The sequence below is a fragment of the Magallana gigas genome, chromosome 6 (assembly GCF_963853765.1).
Source record: "Magallana gigas chromosome 6, xbMagGiga1.1, whole genome shotgun sequence".
Taxonomy (NCBI): Eukaryota; Metazoa; Mollusca; class Bivalvia; order Ostreida; family Ostreidae; genus Magallana; species Magallana gigas.
The window spans coordinates 25116766-25134826 of record NC_088858.1 but is presented as its reverse complement, the minus strand read 5'-3'; the positions used below and the strand labels follow the sequence as shown (position 1 = coordinate 25134826).

General features: G+C 31.8%; 2 protein-coding genes across 3 annotated transcripts in view; one reads left to right on the top strand and one right to left on the bottom strand.

Annotated features, from left to right (window-relative positions):
• Positions 1–1544: 1544 nt before the first annotated feature.
• LOC105337187 (uncharacterized) lies at positions 1545–14083 on the bottom strand. Its single transcript, XM_011441820.4, has 25 exons — positions 13806–14083; positions 13350–13558; positions 12930–13226; positions 12341–12666; positions 11408–11541; positions 11254–11327; positions 10984–11118; positions 10661–10834; positions 9854–10437; positions 9605–9743; positions 9218–9429; positions 8995–9122; positions 7735–7849; positions 7493–7537; positions 7344–7397; positions 6796–7020; positions 5654–5784; positions 5248–5551; positions 5103–5151; positions 4253–4998; positions 4050–4143; positions 3732–3919; positions 3387–3584; positions 2760–2950; positions 1545–2541 (listed from the first exon to the last, which is right to left on the bottom strand). Exons 1-25 carry the CDS (start codon positions 13989–13991, stop codon positions 2269–2271), a joined length of 5211 nt encoding a protein of 1736 aa, XP_011440122.3. The 5' UTR covers positions 13992–14083; the 3' UTR covers positions 1545–2268.
• A 196-nt stretch (positions 14084–14279) lies between these two features.
• LOC105337197 (uncharacterized) overlaps positions 14280–18061 on the top strand; it is a 40296-nt gene continuing 36514 nt past the window's right edge. For both annotated transcript variants that reach the window (XM_066087231.1, XM_034470713.2), the window contains exon 1: positions 14280–14444. In XM_066087231.1, coding sequence (XP_065943303.1) covers positions 14280–14444 — 165 coding nt within the window. The remainder of the gene's footprint in view (positions 14445–18061) is intronic.

The following is an 18061-nucleotide window of genomic DNA, read 5'->3' as shown; positions in this document are numbered from 1 at the left end:
CCAAAGAGAGCATTTTATTGTTTAAATAAATTATCAAACCCTTTAGGTAAAGAAAATCGTTTGAATGATTTGTGCATATTTGTGAAAATAAGACAGCAACCGATAAAAACTTTGCTGTATATTTCAAAAAGGTTTAATTATTTGGTTTACTCTTCATTATCACGGCTCAAGTTTATTTGTAATATCTGCTGGTTAATACAGTCAAGTCAAAAAAAGATAAGCAGTTCAACGTGCCGGACACGCATTTAATTTTAGCACGTTAGGATTGTGAAAGATCCTGCATTTCAACTTGATTATCAGTGTTTTCTTTTAATCTCAAATGATCAATACTTAACCTGACGTGGATAAAGAGAAGTTAAATTTATTGTTTTAGCTGACAGATCTTAAATTTAGGTCATATGAAACGATATCCTGACCATATTCAGTTATATACGGGAATGAGTTATTAAGTGCCTATTTAATAAGACTGACATTGTTTTTTGAATATTTGATGCAAAATGTGAGCGCCACAGTCGATCAAAATCACTTAATCGGGAAAAGGAACATTGACTTACGCGGCTTACCTCCCTTGCATTTGCTCAATCAGTATACGTACAGAAGAAGAAAATGATGTTTCTATCTCAAAAGGATAAGGATAATTCATTAATCAGCTGTTAATGTTAAAGCATTTCTTTCGTTAAATTTACGGGATCTTCATCATGATTTTACTCTGGTGAGAAGCTGATATTAGATTTATTCATTATAACGACCAATTGAAACTAATTAAGTCATCTGTAGGCTACTACGAAATCAAATGATCTCATTTGAAAAGAAAGACACGTTCATAGATGCAAAAATTACTAAAATCTAATCGATAAACTACTGTAAAATTACACTAGTTTTGATGCATTGTTTACATCGGTGGGTCTGTGTGACGTCATAAATCCACAAAATCAAGAACGATAAGCGGGGAAGAATTTTTTCAGGTGCTCAGTTTTCACGGTTATTTTTCAGTAATGCAAACGCAAAAAAATCTTACATCACGTATTTTAACATTTGTTTATACCAAGCTTTTTATTTATGAAAGAAAATCATAGTGTTAAAAATCGTTTCATATGACCTTTAAACTGAACGTAAAATAGACTTAAATGCAAATATCATGTATTGTGATTTTATCAATATTCGTTGAATTTTTTAAAATTTCAAATATTATTCATCAAAATATACAAGTATTTGACTATTTATTTGATTGACAAAACAATTTTTTCTTATCTTCCTGCTCTTGAAATTGACAATTTTACAATATCCACTTACATTGATGCTCTTTGATTTCTTTTCCACTTTTTTAAATTTCAGAATTTGGTAACACGTATAGTCGCCTATTTTCTACATACTTTCGTTATGTAAAACTAAAAAAAATATTAGATGCAAGACACCCCTCAGGGTCCTCCACATCAATGGAAAAGTGTTTTTTCAAAACAGTACTAGCTATTGTCAGCAGTACATACACGTGTAAATAGATTAAAAACATTCTGAGTTACATGCAAAAAATAATCATACTGTAGTGCACTGATAATTGTTTTAATGTATTTGAACATAATAAAATTTAAGTAAGTATTCAAATTAAATAGTCAACACTTCAACAATTTATCAGTAATCACACTTTGTTTTCGTTATGTAGAATTTAAAAAAAAATCCAAACGAATAAATATTATGAGCTTTAAAGAAAACTTTGATTGAAATATTCACAAATCCGTGGGAAATCGAGTAATTTCATTAGTTTCACAGTGTCCGCAACTCGAAAGAAACGTAATAAATTCATGTTGTCAAGTATATACACAAACTATTCGATGAAATAAAAAAAAAATATTGCATTGAGATTCTTTTTAAATATTAAAAGATATAGTCACTATCACAGAAAATGATTGATGTAATACTCCAATTAGTTTTTATAACGTAACAATTGTTAGAAGTAGATATCAGAATGATGTAAACCAGATCTAATGAAGTACTGAAATCGAATGCAAAATTATGATTTGTTAGGGGTTTGCACTTAGGACTAGTTTTATTAAAGATGACATTTTGACATATAAAGCTAGATTATAATTGTTTAAAAAAAGGATTAATTTGTTTCCCCTGTGGGAATATAAAAACAATTTAATCGTTCCATTTAAAACATAATAAACAGAGTTAAATAAAATAATTTTCACACTACCCCTAAATTGCTTAGCAAATCCCCAAAGATAAACTCTAATAGAAATATCTTTAATTTAGTATTGGATAATATAATTAAGTTTTTGAAAGCCACTCCAATTCCCAATTGTTTCTTAGTTGCTTTGCGAAATTCCTGTCTTGGCTGTTATCTATACTTCGTTTGTGTCTTTCGTGAGATATTTCAGAGACCGTGAAAGGAGCGACCGTTACACGGGAGATGTCCGGACACGTCGACGTCGCCCATCTTTCTATTTTACGTTGAACAGCACCCACAACTTGGTTTTTCCTCACAGAATTTGTCAAATGATAATGAACATTGGTGACCTTTGTGTTGAAGACCATAAGAATCTGAAAACATAATAATCGTTTTAAAAGTGCTCTGTTTATCGTCATGCACCTGTCTATATGTGTATGGTATGCGAGTTTGTGCGTACTTATATGATTGTGTATTTTTCAGCTTTAATTTTTTAAGTTAATAACGTTTGCACGTTTCTCGATTGATTTGCATCACTTACAAACAATCAAGGTATTTACAACTTTTCATTTTTGACTAATATTCTACATACCTTTAATATTTGATTCAACCTTGAGATATCTCCATTGTTTTCAATATAAACTGAAACGTTCCCAGATACACGCATGGCCATTTCTTGTTCTAAAATATTGAGCAATGGGGAGGGATTGTCCATTGGATCGTAAACTAGTTCTTCGTTAGTTTGGGATGAGTCTGGTTTGTACTTGGTCGTCAATGTTTCTTCTGAAATAAAAAAAATCAGTATCACAATATTTGTATCCTTATAGCATGACGGAGCTCCTATGATAAATATTTCTAATCTCTTTTAGTTTATTTTGGAATAGTATCATTACCATGATCATTTTCTCTGAAAAATTGACTTTTTCGTCAGGCATCAGCTTTGCATACTTCTTGATAACAATATCATGTGTAACATTCATCGTTTGAGTATTATCCATGTTAGAGTAAAGTTCTCAATGCTGTTTTTAGAAATAGATTAAACTGTGACTTTCATTCATAAAAAATGTTTCACTAAATATTCAATTAGAGCGAGAAACATTATGACATTTGTTTAACTAGGAATGGTGTTTGTAAATGTTGTTCAACAATCTTTGTGTGCGTGGATTAAAAATAAAAAAAAATATCTTTATTATTATTTTAAAACGTTAAATATTCGTACGAAGTAAAGAATGAAGCTGAACATTTTCAATGCAGGCACTTCCATCATGACAAGCCAACGAATGAACTTCAGATTTAGTATTCTCTGTATTGAAGAATGCTCCAGAATTTCTTAAATTTGGGAATGGTACAGAAGACCCATCCAAAAAGTAGGTAACGAAGTCAAAACACGCTATCGTCTTATCCCTCCAGATTTTTCCTTTATAATAGAAAAATATGAAATATTAGGTTCTTGATAACAGTATGATTTATGTTTTACTTACATCTCCTTCTGTCTGTATTTGGTTTACAAAACTCATAAAAAAGATTTGTAAATCAATTGCATTTTCCAGATTATGAATTGTACCTTTGCCAATGCATCCTCCGCACAGATTCACTAAACAATTGTTGACTTTTTCTCTAAGTGATGCTTTATCTAATGGTCCGTTTCCTATCACTTCATCTAGACGTTTCAGTAGATCTGCGGCAGCTTTTTGTCTTTCAGATTTTGTTGATGAACACAGTGAAGAAAACCCTGTATCTGCACTACATGATCTAAAAGAAATAAATTTTGCCTTTGACAATGGCGTATTGTTTTATCTTCTATAAGTCAATGTTTAAATGATACACAATTCTAAAAAATATTTTCATAAAAGTGTATTACTAAAACTTTGCGATCACTTACCCTTCATTAGAATATTTGATGTAGTATGAGTTCTTTCCAAGCGGTGAAGGTTGACATGCACGTGTTTTGTTTGTTGGTTCAATAAAAGCACCTCCTAGACAGGATACACAATTAAATGACCAAATGACAAAACCCATATCTTAAATAAAATTTTCTTTCGTGAATTTGTTTTGAAGTAAATTATGAAAATGTTCTCTAGTTACCATTTTTGAAGCCGTTTTCTATGTCTTTAAGATACGTGTACAAGTCAGATGATCCATCCTCCCAAACTTTAACAAACTCCGCTGCTAGTGAAGATTCCCGTACGTCCACATAAAGTTTGTCTTCGTGCGCACCAATTCCAAGTATCAACCTCTTGCGGATCAAATTCTGAACGCATGATCTTATAACTGTTAATCCGAGAAGCTTTAGTTCTTCTAGAGTTTTGCCTTTACCAATTTCCACAGCCTGACCAACTGAAAAACGCCATTTCTCCTCAGAATGCCTACTATCAATGTTCCTATTGTTTTCAGATCTGACTCGATATCCAGAACCGCTTTCTACTGCAATACACTCAGTGTAGTGACTACTTGCTTCCTCCATACATTCTAAAAGTGTTGGATCGAATCTAAAATACCTAAATTTATTAGATTTTAAATCAGCTATTTTGTAACAGTCCGAAAGTCTTATAGAGTCATTAAATCCATCCAGAAGTAAAGGATAAGTCAGGCTATAGTCTGCCTCTGCTGGAATTTCATACTCAACCATGTTATCGACAGGGGGTTCGGTTTCGTGCATATTCACATTTGGATAGTTTACTAAAACGCTATTTACACCTTTAGCTGGTCGAACACTTGCCACGATGTGATCCGATTCCTTAGTCACGTGATCAAATCCTGCGATGACAGCCAGATTAGCAAGTGTACTTGTGCTCAGAGACACTCCAGGAGTTAGAGTTAATTTGAGCGATCTGTAATGTCAATAATAAAAGAAGGATTTTGAATATATAACATGTATGTTTTTTTCTACAAAAGCAAATCTCTTTACTATCCACATGAAATGCAAGGTATATACCTTCCAACATTTTGAAGAGCCGAAGAACTTTCTCTTTTTAAAACCTTCACTAATATAAAAAACAATTGTTAATCAGTTTTTTGTAAATACATACATTCTTAATTAAACACTCAAAAAATTTGTTACAATAATAACATCATACAACCTTGTTTTTTGGCAAGTTTATTAAACTGCTCCGCATTCCATGTCATTCTGGTACAAATACTCCCATAGCCAGTGGTATCACATTTGTTTCTCTTGTAATCTGGATGACTTAGATAAATATTAGCAGCATTAGCCCACTGACCACCCTGTACAGCGGTGTTAAACCTTTTCCTTAGTTTCGATGGAAACTCTCCTCTATAGTTTGCATTAACTAATGCAATTTTTGTAGCAGTGTCCAAGTGAATAAATGATTTAAATGGGACAATGCTGTTCATAGTCTTTATGTAGTATCGCCTCATAGTTTTCTAAAAATGGACATAGAACGCAAAAATAAAGTAATTGGAATAACAGTAAGCAATAACGATACCAAACATCTATTGTTTTAAATTTGAAATAACAGAACTTACATCATACAAGTAAAGTGCTTGTTCTTTTGTTAAGGATTGCTTGCCTTCCATTATGAGGTCATAGTCTAGGTTTGGTAAAATTTTTAACAGCAGATCTTTCTTTTCCGATGAACGAAGGCTAAACCCTATTCCTGTAATTTACATGCATTCTTTTAAATATTGTGTATCAAATCTTTTTTAAACTTTTATCTTTAAACCTTATTTATGAGCAACAGCATAATAAATGGATACTGATTGAAAAATATACATAGCGACTAAAAATACTTAAACATTCAATAAGTTAATTGTGCACAACAAATCAGTGTTTTGTCAGTCTGGGGCTCATTACACAAAACATGCCAAGATTTTGACATAAGTAGGGTCATACTTTAAACTTACGCTGAATCTTAGAACCTACGTACTTCGTCCGTAACATAAAGCCAACATTATTCTTATGTTAAAAAGTCATTACTGAAGTGTTCATTTTCCTAATCGACTTCGATGGTATCGGTGATAATTATTTAAGTTAATATACAATTTAAATATAGATACAACTGGTAAGTATCTTTGATATTGGATTGGTTGGTGGGGGGGGGGGGGGGTTTAGAAGTCATTTAAATGGTATATACACAAAATTGAAGGTGACATAGGTATATTGTAGATGTACTTAACCTTATTAATTATGGCACATACATGTAGCAGTGGCGTCGGAAGCAAATTAAAAAAGGGGGGGGGGGCTTGTCAGAAATCTTGATAGGCAAAAACAAACCCCCAAAACAAAAAAAAATATCATTATGGTTTATGTCTAACTGAACCCCACCCCCACCCCCCGGTTCCGACGCCTATGCATACACAAAATTCAATGTGAAATGAGTGTATTGTAGATGTACCTAACCTTTGTGTATATCACTAAGCAATCGATTGAGGTTGATGCAGTTTGTCCATTCTTGTTTTTTGTTTGTTTTGACAAATAACAGTCGTTCTCGAAGGCTGTCTAAGTTTTGTGTAAATTGTTCTAGCTTCATATAAGCACTTCCTAGTTGCGGACTTAAGTCGAAGAATGTATCAAGTCCTACTTAAAAAATGTCTTAGACTTACGCACACTTTATCTTAAGGGCTACAGATTGTATGATATGCAATTTAGTCATCTAAATAAAACTTACCGATTGTTGGGTCATTTGGAACAGGGTAGTGAAGTTTTAGAATTGTGTTGTCACTACCCATGCAAGAAGACAAAAAAGTCATCAAATTACTTTCTCCGGTATTCAGATTCCGAATGTCTTGGTCGATTTTTGTCTGATCCCATTTGCCAGAACAGACTTCGAATATTAGAACCACTTTTAACAAAAGGTGATACTCTTTTCCAGTAAAAAATTGGCAAGGATCGCCTATTGAAATAAATGATGCATAAGTAATTGAACCAACTGACCTATTAAAATTCGATTTTCTTAAAACAAAAATGTATGAAAACTTTTTTTAACGTAGGGTATATTACGTATCTTATTAACCAAGTATCGATAGGTTACTCTCAAATGCTTTCAATAAATAATTATTTTTTGGAATTATCTAATCAATTATCAATTGTTTACAGTCATTTTTGTCTTTAAACTGGTTCTGTAAAGTAATAAAAGATAATGCCGCTATTTAATCTAAAAAATGTCATCATCAACAATTGCATATATCAAAAAGTCATCGTATATTATAATATTACCTCCGCATACATTTCCATACAGGATCATCTTGGAACTATCACCATCGTTACATGCTAGAAATTAAATTCAAATGAAATTATATGTACGACATTTACTGCTTAAGTATATCTAAGGGATGCTTTAAAGGGATAAAAAGTCTAAAATATACCTGGTGTTGTTGGTATGGTAACATCACTTAAAAAAGGATTTAGTTCTGTATAAAAAGTAAAAAGAAAAGAAATATATACTTGTCGAAAACATAGTCAGTATCCAAATTTTCAAACTATATTGTTAATATTCACCCCCCCCCCCCAAAAAAAAAGCACAGCTGCAAAATACAGTGAAAGTGAAGTTGTAACGTTCTTCTGTCCAATTTTTTTCAAGGTAGTATTTATTGAAACGACTGAATACCTGAACAAGCTATTGATGTCCACACACTAGAACTCTCATCTCCGGAACATTCATTTCTTATGCAGCCAATATTATCGTTTCCGTAACAGCAACGGGCGTCCATCATGCAATCGTACTAACATAAATGAATGATTATATACAAAGGAAAAAGAATAAGGTTTTATAGGAGGCATAAAAAACTTTTAATTAGTATTAATTATATGATTTACATTTTTAAACAGAATGACGAAAATCTCTTCTGAGCTTTGCATTCACATTTAATTTAAGGAAGGAGTCTTCTTGTTATCAAACATACTTTTTATAATAAGAAATACATGAAATTTTGACACAGTCAAACAGATCATATTACCAAATGATTCTATCAGATTAATCAAATTTTACCTTTTTGTTTTTGCATAAAAGTCAGGTCAAAGTCACTACCTTTTTCCTCAACGTAAAGGATGATAAAAATAAGTGTAGCTCTTTGTAGTTCTGTAGATCTTTATTTAAGATTTGAACATTCTATTTTTCAATGAAATGATAGAACATCAGAATGTCTATCAGCTTATACTACTGAATTGGAACAAATATTTATACTGAAATTGATATTTATTAGCCTGCATTTCCTCTAGTTTTCTAAAATTTTGAAGATTATTGTTTTATATGAAGACTTTATACAAAGAAATAAATTGACAGAAAAGCTAATGTATTGACCATTTAATAAGAAAGAAAATCTTATTTTAGTGATTATTTCATAAAAATCAAAGTGTAGAATGGGCGCTTTAAAAAGCTTATTAAAATGTAATTTGATAGGCAAATCAAATTTTCTGAAACCCAAGTATCATATCATTAGTTCACATAAGTAAAAAAATCCAACATTAAAGTTATTGTTTTTAAAATGCCAAAACAGACTCAGTTATCTGCAGCAATTCTGAATTGCGAAACATGCGATACTTTCCTACGCCAATATTACGCCAAAAATATAGACCTTGTTAGATTCTAAACATTGATTACTTTTTCTATGCCAAGTTGTATGATAGTAAAAAAGAAAGAAAAATATACTATTTTAATTTCCTTTTCTTAATTTTCTTGATTCTTGATTTAATGAACAATTAATGAAATTTACGTTTGACAAGTCGAAAATCAGAAAAGACTTCTTCCTTAAAAAGACATAAATTCGAAGAAAAAAAATTGAACTATGTTATTTATAAAAACTGCAATTCTCTTAAATAAAGAAAAATAATCATACTCTTTGTTTGATTCTTCAAATCAATTACTTACACACTTTGATTCTTTATTAGTAGTAGAGCTCGGCATTTTTTCTATACACGTCTCAAGGGTTTCGTACATCACCATAGCTGATCGACAAATTCCTAACTCTTCATCCGCCAAACTTAAACTTGAACCGCCTTAAAGTAAAAGTAATATATCGGTTTGTTATTGTGTTTTGCTGTGTACTACGTGAATGCCCCGAAAAATAGAGATTTTAGAAATAATTTCCGACCTGACTTTGTTTCCTCTTCTACAAGTCTGGCTAAGCGATGAAGTCTTGTTGCAGCCCTTGTGGTCATAGTCCTCGTTAGGCACCAATCCCATGGATTATCTACATCCACGTAACGAGTACATTGATTACAGCCTCTCGTTGGTGCTCCACATGAGGAGGTCTTAGCTCCTTCGGCCTCGAATGCAACATTTTCCAGTGGATACTGAATTTGTCTTTTAAACAATTAAAATGCGAAGCAATATCAAAACTGGCTGTTATATACCTATTTGGAAGACTACAATGATATTGCAATCTAAATACAATATTTTTAAACACATTAGAAAAAATATAAAAGTGTTGTTAAATAAAAACCGTGGTGTTTTAACGTTTTAAATAAATTAAAAATACCTTTGCATTTTATCCAGATTTTCAATACTATATGTATCTTCAGCTTCTCCACAAACATCTATCGCAGTTTTTCCTGATGGATAATACTTTCCTCCTCCAAAATAGTCTTTTAGGGTAGATCCACTTGACGAAACACTTACTGCAAGAGAAATTGGCAATCTTATATAACGGACTGATCATACAGAAGTGTGCTGGAAGGGTGTACTTCTAAATGTATTTCACAAAAATAAATTTTATATATACACAAACCTAAACCAGAAATTTGTTCATCATATTTATCTTTCTCTTGTCTCCAAGTATTTGTTTTTACAATGTTGTTTGATTTAATAGCTCTTTTCTTTCTATTGTTTTCGGTGTTCGTGAAAAAAGCGGCCGATTCATCAGAAACACAAATGTCCAGAACGGAATTTCTCATGTATGTGTCAAAGAAATCAGCATCAGAGCATTGCAGTAATTGGGTAAACCTCTGGAATGTATTTTGATCAGTCTCTGGTTCTTTTGATGTTAAGTTTTTACTCAATGCAACTCTTGCTGCTCTTCCGGTGTAAAACAAGGACTGGTTACCATGACTACCAAGTGGATGTGCTGATGTAGCTTCATCCCATGCTTCCAAAATCAAGAGCTTTCGATCTGGCCATTCCGCTTCAACAAATTTTGCTAATTTAGTTAACACTTCTGCTAATTCTGGGGTAACATATCTGTCAGAGCAAACATTGTCATCTTGAATGTAATTTGAACAGTCCAAGCATGGATTTCCAGGATGACCACACCACGAAGATTCACTTGGTTCTTCCGACAGAAATATGATGGTGTCTCCAAATAACTTCCGCAAACTAAAATAATCGATTTTTTAAACATTGTTTTCTTTATTTTTTTTAATTTGCTTTCAAATGACCTATAATAATCGTCAACATAAGACACAACTTTTTTGGTCCATATCGATTAGTATGCCAAGAAACTTGCAAGCTAGGTATCAATTAGACATTAATGATACACTAGTAATGTAATGTAATGTAATGTAATGTTACAGTAATGTAATGAACGTCTAATACTTACGAAGAAAATGTCGACGAATTTCGAAGCACAAGACTACCTGGCGCACCGCATGCATCAATTGATGTTGAAAGGGACTGAGATTCAAAACAGTTGGCTTGACATTTTCTGGATAAAGTTTGTTGATCCAATGCTGCTCTCGAAATCTGAGACATAGTCAGTGTCGATACATCACCCCTAAGCATACCAAAACATGATATAACACAAAATATGTCAATAAACAAAGAATGTGGCGAAATGACAATGGATCATTATCTGGGTTAATTTGTTATAACCAAACTTTACAAATATTAGAAGTACTAATAAGAGAAAAGATATTTGTTTACCATATAGGAATACCAAAAGCATCAACAACTAATGAATTTCTCTCTGACGAGAAAGCGCTCGTTAAACGAGACTCTACGTTGGAACACAGTGAAACATCAGAAACTGTTGACTTTAAATTAAGTTCTTGCTGTAACCTACAAAAGAGGTGTCTCATTGTAGTATATGTATATGTCATTTATATGAATATAATTTGGTGAAAGATAAATAAATTATTTTGTTTCATCAAAGAATATTGTACGGATATAAAACAAACTGGTTTTTTCATTTACCTTATTGTAAAGGGTGATCCAAAATCAAGTCTAATGTCTCGTTCTGCCCATTCAATGAAAGGTTTTAAACTAATCTGTCAAACAAACAAAAATTGTCAAATTGCATAAATTCAATAGATCGTAGATTTATAATTAAAAAAAGGAACATTTGTACCTGTTGGGAAATGTTGAAACTCATTGAAAACAAATCATTGGACTCAACGGCATCGTTTTGAACGTGGTTTGTCTGCCAATCATATGTAGAAATATGATTTGTTGGTAATCCATTATGTTGACTATGCTGATTAGCTAAAACATATTGTAATATCAAAGTTAAAGTAAACTATGATGTTAACTCTTAAAAAATAAAAGTTTAAGTTTTTATGGATGGCGGGAATCTTATAGGCATTGGATGTATGTCGGAACTTTGTATATACCACAATAAGTGTTATATGTTTATATTAAGGGAAATCACCTTGCCATTGTTGTTTACTATTTTTGTATACATTTAACCTGGTGATCTCCACATTTTTCATATGCTTCTAACTAACAAGGTAGACCCCGGAGTACCTGTTCAATAAGTCATTTTATTACGTTTAAATTTTCATATAATCTGTGTTTGTGATGTAGTTTATTTGTAGTAAGTTTTGATTCGTCATTAATGAAAATGACAATATTTTGTCAATGACGATTGAGTTGATTTTCAAGGAAAAAATCAACAAACTGCAGTTTATGGAGATTATTTGTTAAAGAGTCTTCATTGGTAATCTTCAAGATCAATAAATTGGCATAAAGATATCTATTGAACTGTAAAGGTATATACGACGTATTTTTTCAAATAAAAAAAGCAAAAAATTTCCTGACAAACAAATGAAAAATAGGGAAAATGCTCAATTAGGATTTCAACTCATTCATTTTTTTCTATTTTAAAAATGCATCATAAGTAGAAAGACTTATATCAAAGTGCTAAAATGATTTCTTAATTCAGATAAATAATTATTTTTTTAAATTAAAATGAAAGCTAATCGTATTTTAATATTTGGTGAAAAACAACCCCAAAACTATTCTTTAAAGACACAGTTATAACAACACCTGAATTAATACTCACACACAACAAACTTCCCTGACGTTTGGAAAGTATCCCCAAACTTAAACTCTTTAGAAGAATGTGTAATGATGCTGGCAGTTAAGTACGTGCTCGATTGGACACGGATTGTAAGTTGTAAAGGTGGAAATCGTTTGAATGTCGCTAACGTGATTGGATGAAGAAACAAAGGATCCGTTTCCATCACTTTCTCGTCAACTAGAAGAGTCAGTTCTTTGTGTGATTGGATCGAAAACTGATAGTAGTTTGTGGTCTCGCCTTCCACTTGAGAGAGGTAGGATTTCACAATTGGTTTGTTTGTATCGACATCTCTCTTTATTCTCATTTCCCTGTTCAAATTGTTAACAAATTACATGTATATATCAATTAAATATTACATACCAGTATTATGTAATCGAAATGAAGGCATATTGTAACTTACAATGTATACGAATATTCTTTATTTTATAATGCTCTTATTTAATAAAGCAATATTGATTGCATTAAAAAAAAATATCTAAACAAAAAGCTATAGCTACTGCGTGACCAGATTACCGTATTTTTATTCTTTTTTTTTATCATCTTATACGGTAAGATTTCAACATATACTTACAGATGATAAGCTAACTCAACTTTTCCAAAGCAAGAAGTACAGGTGAAGTTAAAATGCGTCTCTGCGTTCGGACTTGTATTTATGGAGTCAAGTATTCCTACATCTAATGTCGGGTTGTTCGTCATCTTTAGAATAGAGAAAGGTTTTTTGTCTTTGTTGAACAGTATGGTCGTGTTTGATGTTTCTTCCCAATTAATGCTATCCAAGATGTTTGAGAGAAAATTTGTGTTGCTGCGTTTTGTTCTTCGATGTTTTACATGAAGTGATATATTGGCCTCTTCTAGAACATCAAGAGGACTTTTGAAAAAAAAAATCGGAAAATAAATATAGACTTAGCAATCATATTTTTAAACAGCTATATAATACGATTGTTTTAATTATTTTAAAGATTGATAAAATCGCTGCATAATTATGGATTACCTAGCATTTTCTACAGTTATATATAAAAGGCCCTTTCGTTGGGTCTTTAAATAAGTAATTTTTCCAAACACTCCTCCATCTGAGTTTGTGAAGGACAAACGGCAGCCCAAGGCAGAACTTCCTACAACAAGGTCGCCTATTTTCCACTCATCTTCATGCATGTTTGATGCCAAGGAGACCTTTATAGTATTATCTTTACACATCGTTTTCTGCAGAAAAATATGAGTCTAGTGTAATAATATTTGCATATTTCATTTAGTATGCTAGCGTTTGCTAGTCATTCATTAAAAATTCATATCACTAGCATTATAGGTACATCGAAGGCTAAAATATTTAAACAATGTCAGACCGTTTTCAAAACGAAAGTCAAGAAAATACATTTGTAAATGACTTTTTTTATTGATGAATAAAAATATGAATATAAGTTTTTACTAAATGATTTAAATTATTGCTCACAGCTACGATACTCTGATCATTTAAGTCGATTGTTTTACGGATCCGTCCACGGCTTGCAACCACCAGTTCTCTCCCATGCATGTCCTCTTCTATTTTGTACTCTTCTGAGAAAATCTCATTGCCAAACCCGAAAGTCAAAAACACACAAACAGAAAGTACAGACAAAGCAAAGTGAACAGCTGCCATCCTGTAGTCCTATATTAAGTCTTTGCACACCATTAGTAGCACATTTACACCTCTGTAGGCAAGAATTCTTTCACATATTATAATTCACATTTAATCTTCCTGCTTGTCCAAAAAAGAGCGACCTCTGCCTAGTTTATGATCCATTTAAAGGCACAACGCATGAAAGCAGTAAACGTCAATCATAGAAAACTGGTTTTAATGCGCATATTCTAACAGGCATGGTCTTTGCACTTCCTGGTGTATCCAGGTCGCCAAAGTGATGTGTAGCAGAATGGGACTCTTGTAATCATGATGGGACGTTTTGTTTATCTTTTTACTCTGTGTGGATTTTGGCTACTTTTCTTGCGTAGAGAGACCTGTGCATATAATTTTGAAATCGGTTACGAGTATCATTATGAATACAAAGCCGACTCAGTGGTACTAGCGGACTTCCAAGTGCTTACCATTGTCAAGGTAAAATATTCTTTACAATTATCATTTTGTATTGTATATAGCAAGTGTATTTGTAGACAGTGCAAAAATTGAACGTTCAAACTCGAAGTGTAATGCACACCGGGTATTGAAATTATCATCTGGATATCAAATACTACTTTATCTTTTTTTTTTTTTGCTCTGGAAGTTGACTTTATTGTAACTACTGGTTGTAGAAATAAATACGAATATCGTTTACAGCTTTGAACATCAGTTTTAAGAACGATTTTTTAAAACAAGTATCAAACCCTTAAAGGACAATAGATTCGAAAGCAATACGCAGTGAAACTGTTTTCCTTTTTGGACATCTCAATTAATGTCCGTTTTTTCGTACCAGTGTTACAGCAAATCAAGCCGATTGTTGGGGTAAGGGGATTAGCTGGGTTTGGAATTTACTTAAAATTTCGCAATTCTGCATTGTGCCTCGTTTTATCATTCATACCATAGAAAACATATGTCCCGCCTCTTGCATACTCAAACGTTACTGAAAACGAAACAAGGGTTCTTGGAAAGCGTTCAGTGTTTTACTTGTATTATAGTGATCTCTAGATACATGCTCTTTTAAGAGCAGCTTTTTAGGAAGATTATTTAAAAATTATCAGTTACCAATAAATTTTACATCTACTATATATCAAAAGTATTGCTGCTTAATACTTATTTAAATTTGTTCCTGATTTTCCCATTTGTTTTATTGAACTAATAAATTCAAAATCTTTTTCACGATCACGATCATCAAATGTAAATATTATGTAAATGTGTTTCGAGCTTATATTCATTTTACAATTTAAAAGGAGACAATATCTACATCTACTGAGTGATCCATTCTTTAATTCAAAAGAAAATCGATCAGAAGTCACCCAACAATGAACGGAATTAGGATAAACCAGAATGTTCTACTTTCAGATTTAAGTAGTCTGCTCGGTTATGAACAACACCCTGTATACCAAATGGAAAAATAAAAAGTCAAATAAAGAATCATTCGGCGTACATTGCATAAGTCTGTGAATTGGGAGCAAAGTTTACTGAAATAAAAAAAAAGATAATTGTATAAGGTTTCCATACATGACCAAAGAGATATTTTTGGTTTTGTTTCTGTAAAATAAATGTGAAGCAAGACAAGATTTAATGCAAATAGCATTGAATAAAAAACTATATTATATGTATTTTATAAGTGCTGAAAGTGTGGAAATGCAAAGAAAATTGAACGATTTCAAAAATTTTAATGATAACATATACTATCTTATCAAATTTACGTTAAACGTGTAATAATCGACATGAATTTCTAAATGTACATTTTGAAAATGGTAATTGCAAAAACATATCTGGCAGGAGAAAAGCCATGTTTTTGATTTTTACATCATTTATTAATTTCTCTGCTAATTAAAATAAATCAATTTTTATGATCTGCTTTTGAGTAAAAATTTGGATCTGTCTAGTATCATGGAATCAGTTTGTGCGTTGAGCATAATTATTATCATTGTACATATTAAATCCTCGGTATTTTAACAAGAAATCAAACATTTTATTTTAACATAGTTAAAGTTTCTTTCAGACAAAGATTACGTACATGATTTTAATTAGTGTGTGCATATACAAATTCCTGTGTCTTTCAACACTAAATAAAACGTATCATTTAGCAGAGTTAAAGTTTTTTTTTCAGACAAAGATTACATATTTAATGTAAATTAGTATGGCATATACAAATTGTTGGGACTTTTAACAAGAAATAAAACGTATTAATTAGCAGAGTTTGAGGAATGTTTTTTACAAATATTATGCATGCAAATATTGCACTGTCAACTCATAAATCATATATATTATGATTATATTCCTCGGATTTTATTCTGGGCTCTACTTCCGACGTATTGTACAGAATAGCAATAAACGATGGTTTACTTACTTTCACACACTTTATACCGATGATTTATATAGAAAGGTAAGAAAACGTGATGAAAAAAATACTTCGTTTTAGTTCATAAGGACCAAGAAGATGGCACCATTGCATTAACAAAAACAAATTTTGCTACCTAAATATACTCGCACTTATTAAGGTGATAGATTTAAAGACACTATACTTTAAATTTCACAAAGTTTCAAAAATATGCATGTGTATATGAAGTATGCGTGCAAATTGTCGTATATCGTTCCCCCGTATTGAATATTTACTGACACGCACTAACAAAAGATCGAACCCATGAACGGTTTTAAATTCCTATTTTAGATTCCTTGCAAGGCTCATTAAAATTGACACAGTTCAATCTTCAGATAACGTTTTAACTTAAATAAAAACTTGCTAAGCAAATACTTCTAACTTTTAGAAATACTTTATGTATGTCAAGCTTTCAAAAATTGTTTTTCGAAAATCTTCGTAGTTTTTCTCTGAAAAACTATTAAATTTTTTTTTCAAATGACACCAAGTCTACCAATTAAACGAATTGATATGCACGCGTGATCGGTTCTTTAAAAACGAAACTTGATAAAAAAAACCTTAGACTAGGGAAATTGAGCCGCAATCTAAATTAAAATCATTATATACCTGTACTTACGTTGGGTAATTAACCATTTCAACTTGGAGATTATTTGTAAAGCCTTTTTTAAACTTCCGGGTTCTTGGTTTTTAGATTGTTAGGGGTGTTGCTAAAACACAGGACGGAGAATAGAACAGAACCGAAACTACACAAATGCGCAACTAAATTAATCTGATTTTAATCAAAGACTCGACAAGGGTGTAAATAAAACTTGGCTGTCTCTATTACTGGTACTTTAAGAAAAATTACCTTCTAATCAAAGTTGAACAATTTTTGATTGTTTTCCTTATTACCAAGTAAACATAATTTAATAATTTATGATAATTATTAAATTTTCTTTTAGCTATTAAAACATGAATCCAAATAAATAAATTCAAATATGAGCCACGTGCATGGTAATAACTACACATCTTAAATTTTGCTGCAAAGTAAGCAAGTTCATTGAAATGAAAAGACAATAGTAAAATTCACTTTTTTTTTCTTTTTTTTTTAACTGAACTTTATTTATTTTACAACGATTGATAAGCAAGTTCTACAACTTATATCAATATCTCTCGTTGGCACGGATGTTAGCGCGAGGGGGTCATTGATGTGGGAAGAAGCCGGAGTACCCGGAGAGAACCCACGTGTCCAAGCGGGCGACCGCCATACCCTATCACATACAAGCACAAAGTGGGTAAAATTCACTTAATCTGGCAGTCGTTCAAAGTAATGCAATCCTAACACACAAATGAAATAGGATGGATGGGTTTGGGTGAAATTCCATTTGATGATCCAGCATCGTGGAAGAAGAATGTGATTAAAAAGGATGCTGAATCCGATATAAATTGCTAACACCAAACCCGATTGTTTGACTAAATTAAAAGCTAATCCGATTATCATTAGGATAACACAACTAAGGTTAAGGCTGGTTCTGGTAGTATAACCGAATTTATCCCAAAAATATAGGGATGGATTCCAATATCACCAACTTTAGACTAGCTTTAGATATTTTGCAATTATTCTACATGTCATGTGAAAAAGAAACAAATATGTGTAACGATAATATAAACGCTTAAGAAAGATTTTAAA

Excerpts from the sequence above, each read along its gene's own strand:
- LOC105337187 (XM_011441820.4), bottom strand. The coding sequence starts at position 13,991 with ATGGCAGCTGTTCACTTTGCTTTGTCTGTACTTTCTGTTTGTGTGTTT. Across the intron at positions 9,123-9,217 it reads AGAAGAGGAAACAAAGTCAG|GCGGTTCAAGTTTAAGTTTG; the intron begins GTCGGAAATTAT and ends TTTTACTTTAAG. Across the intron at positions 3,585-3,731 it reads CGGAGGATGCATTGGCAAAG|GAAAAATCTGGAGGGATAAG; the intron begins GTACAATTCATA and ends TCTATTATAAAG.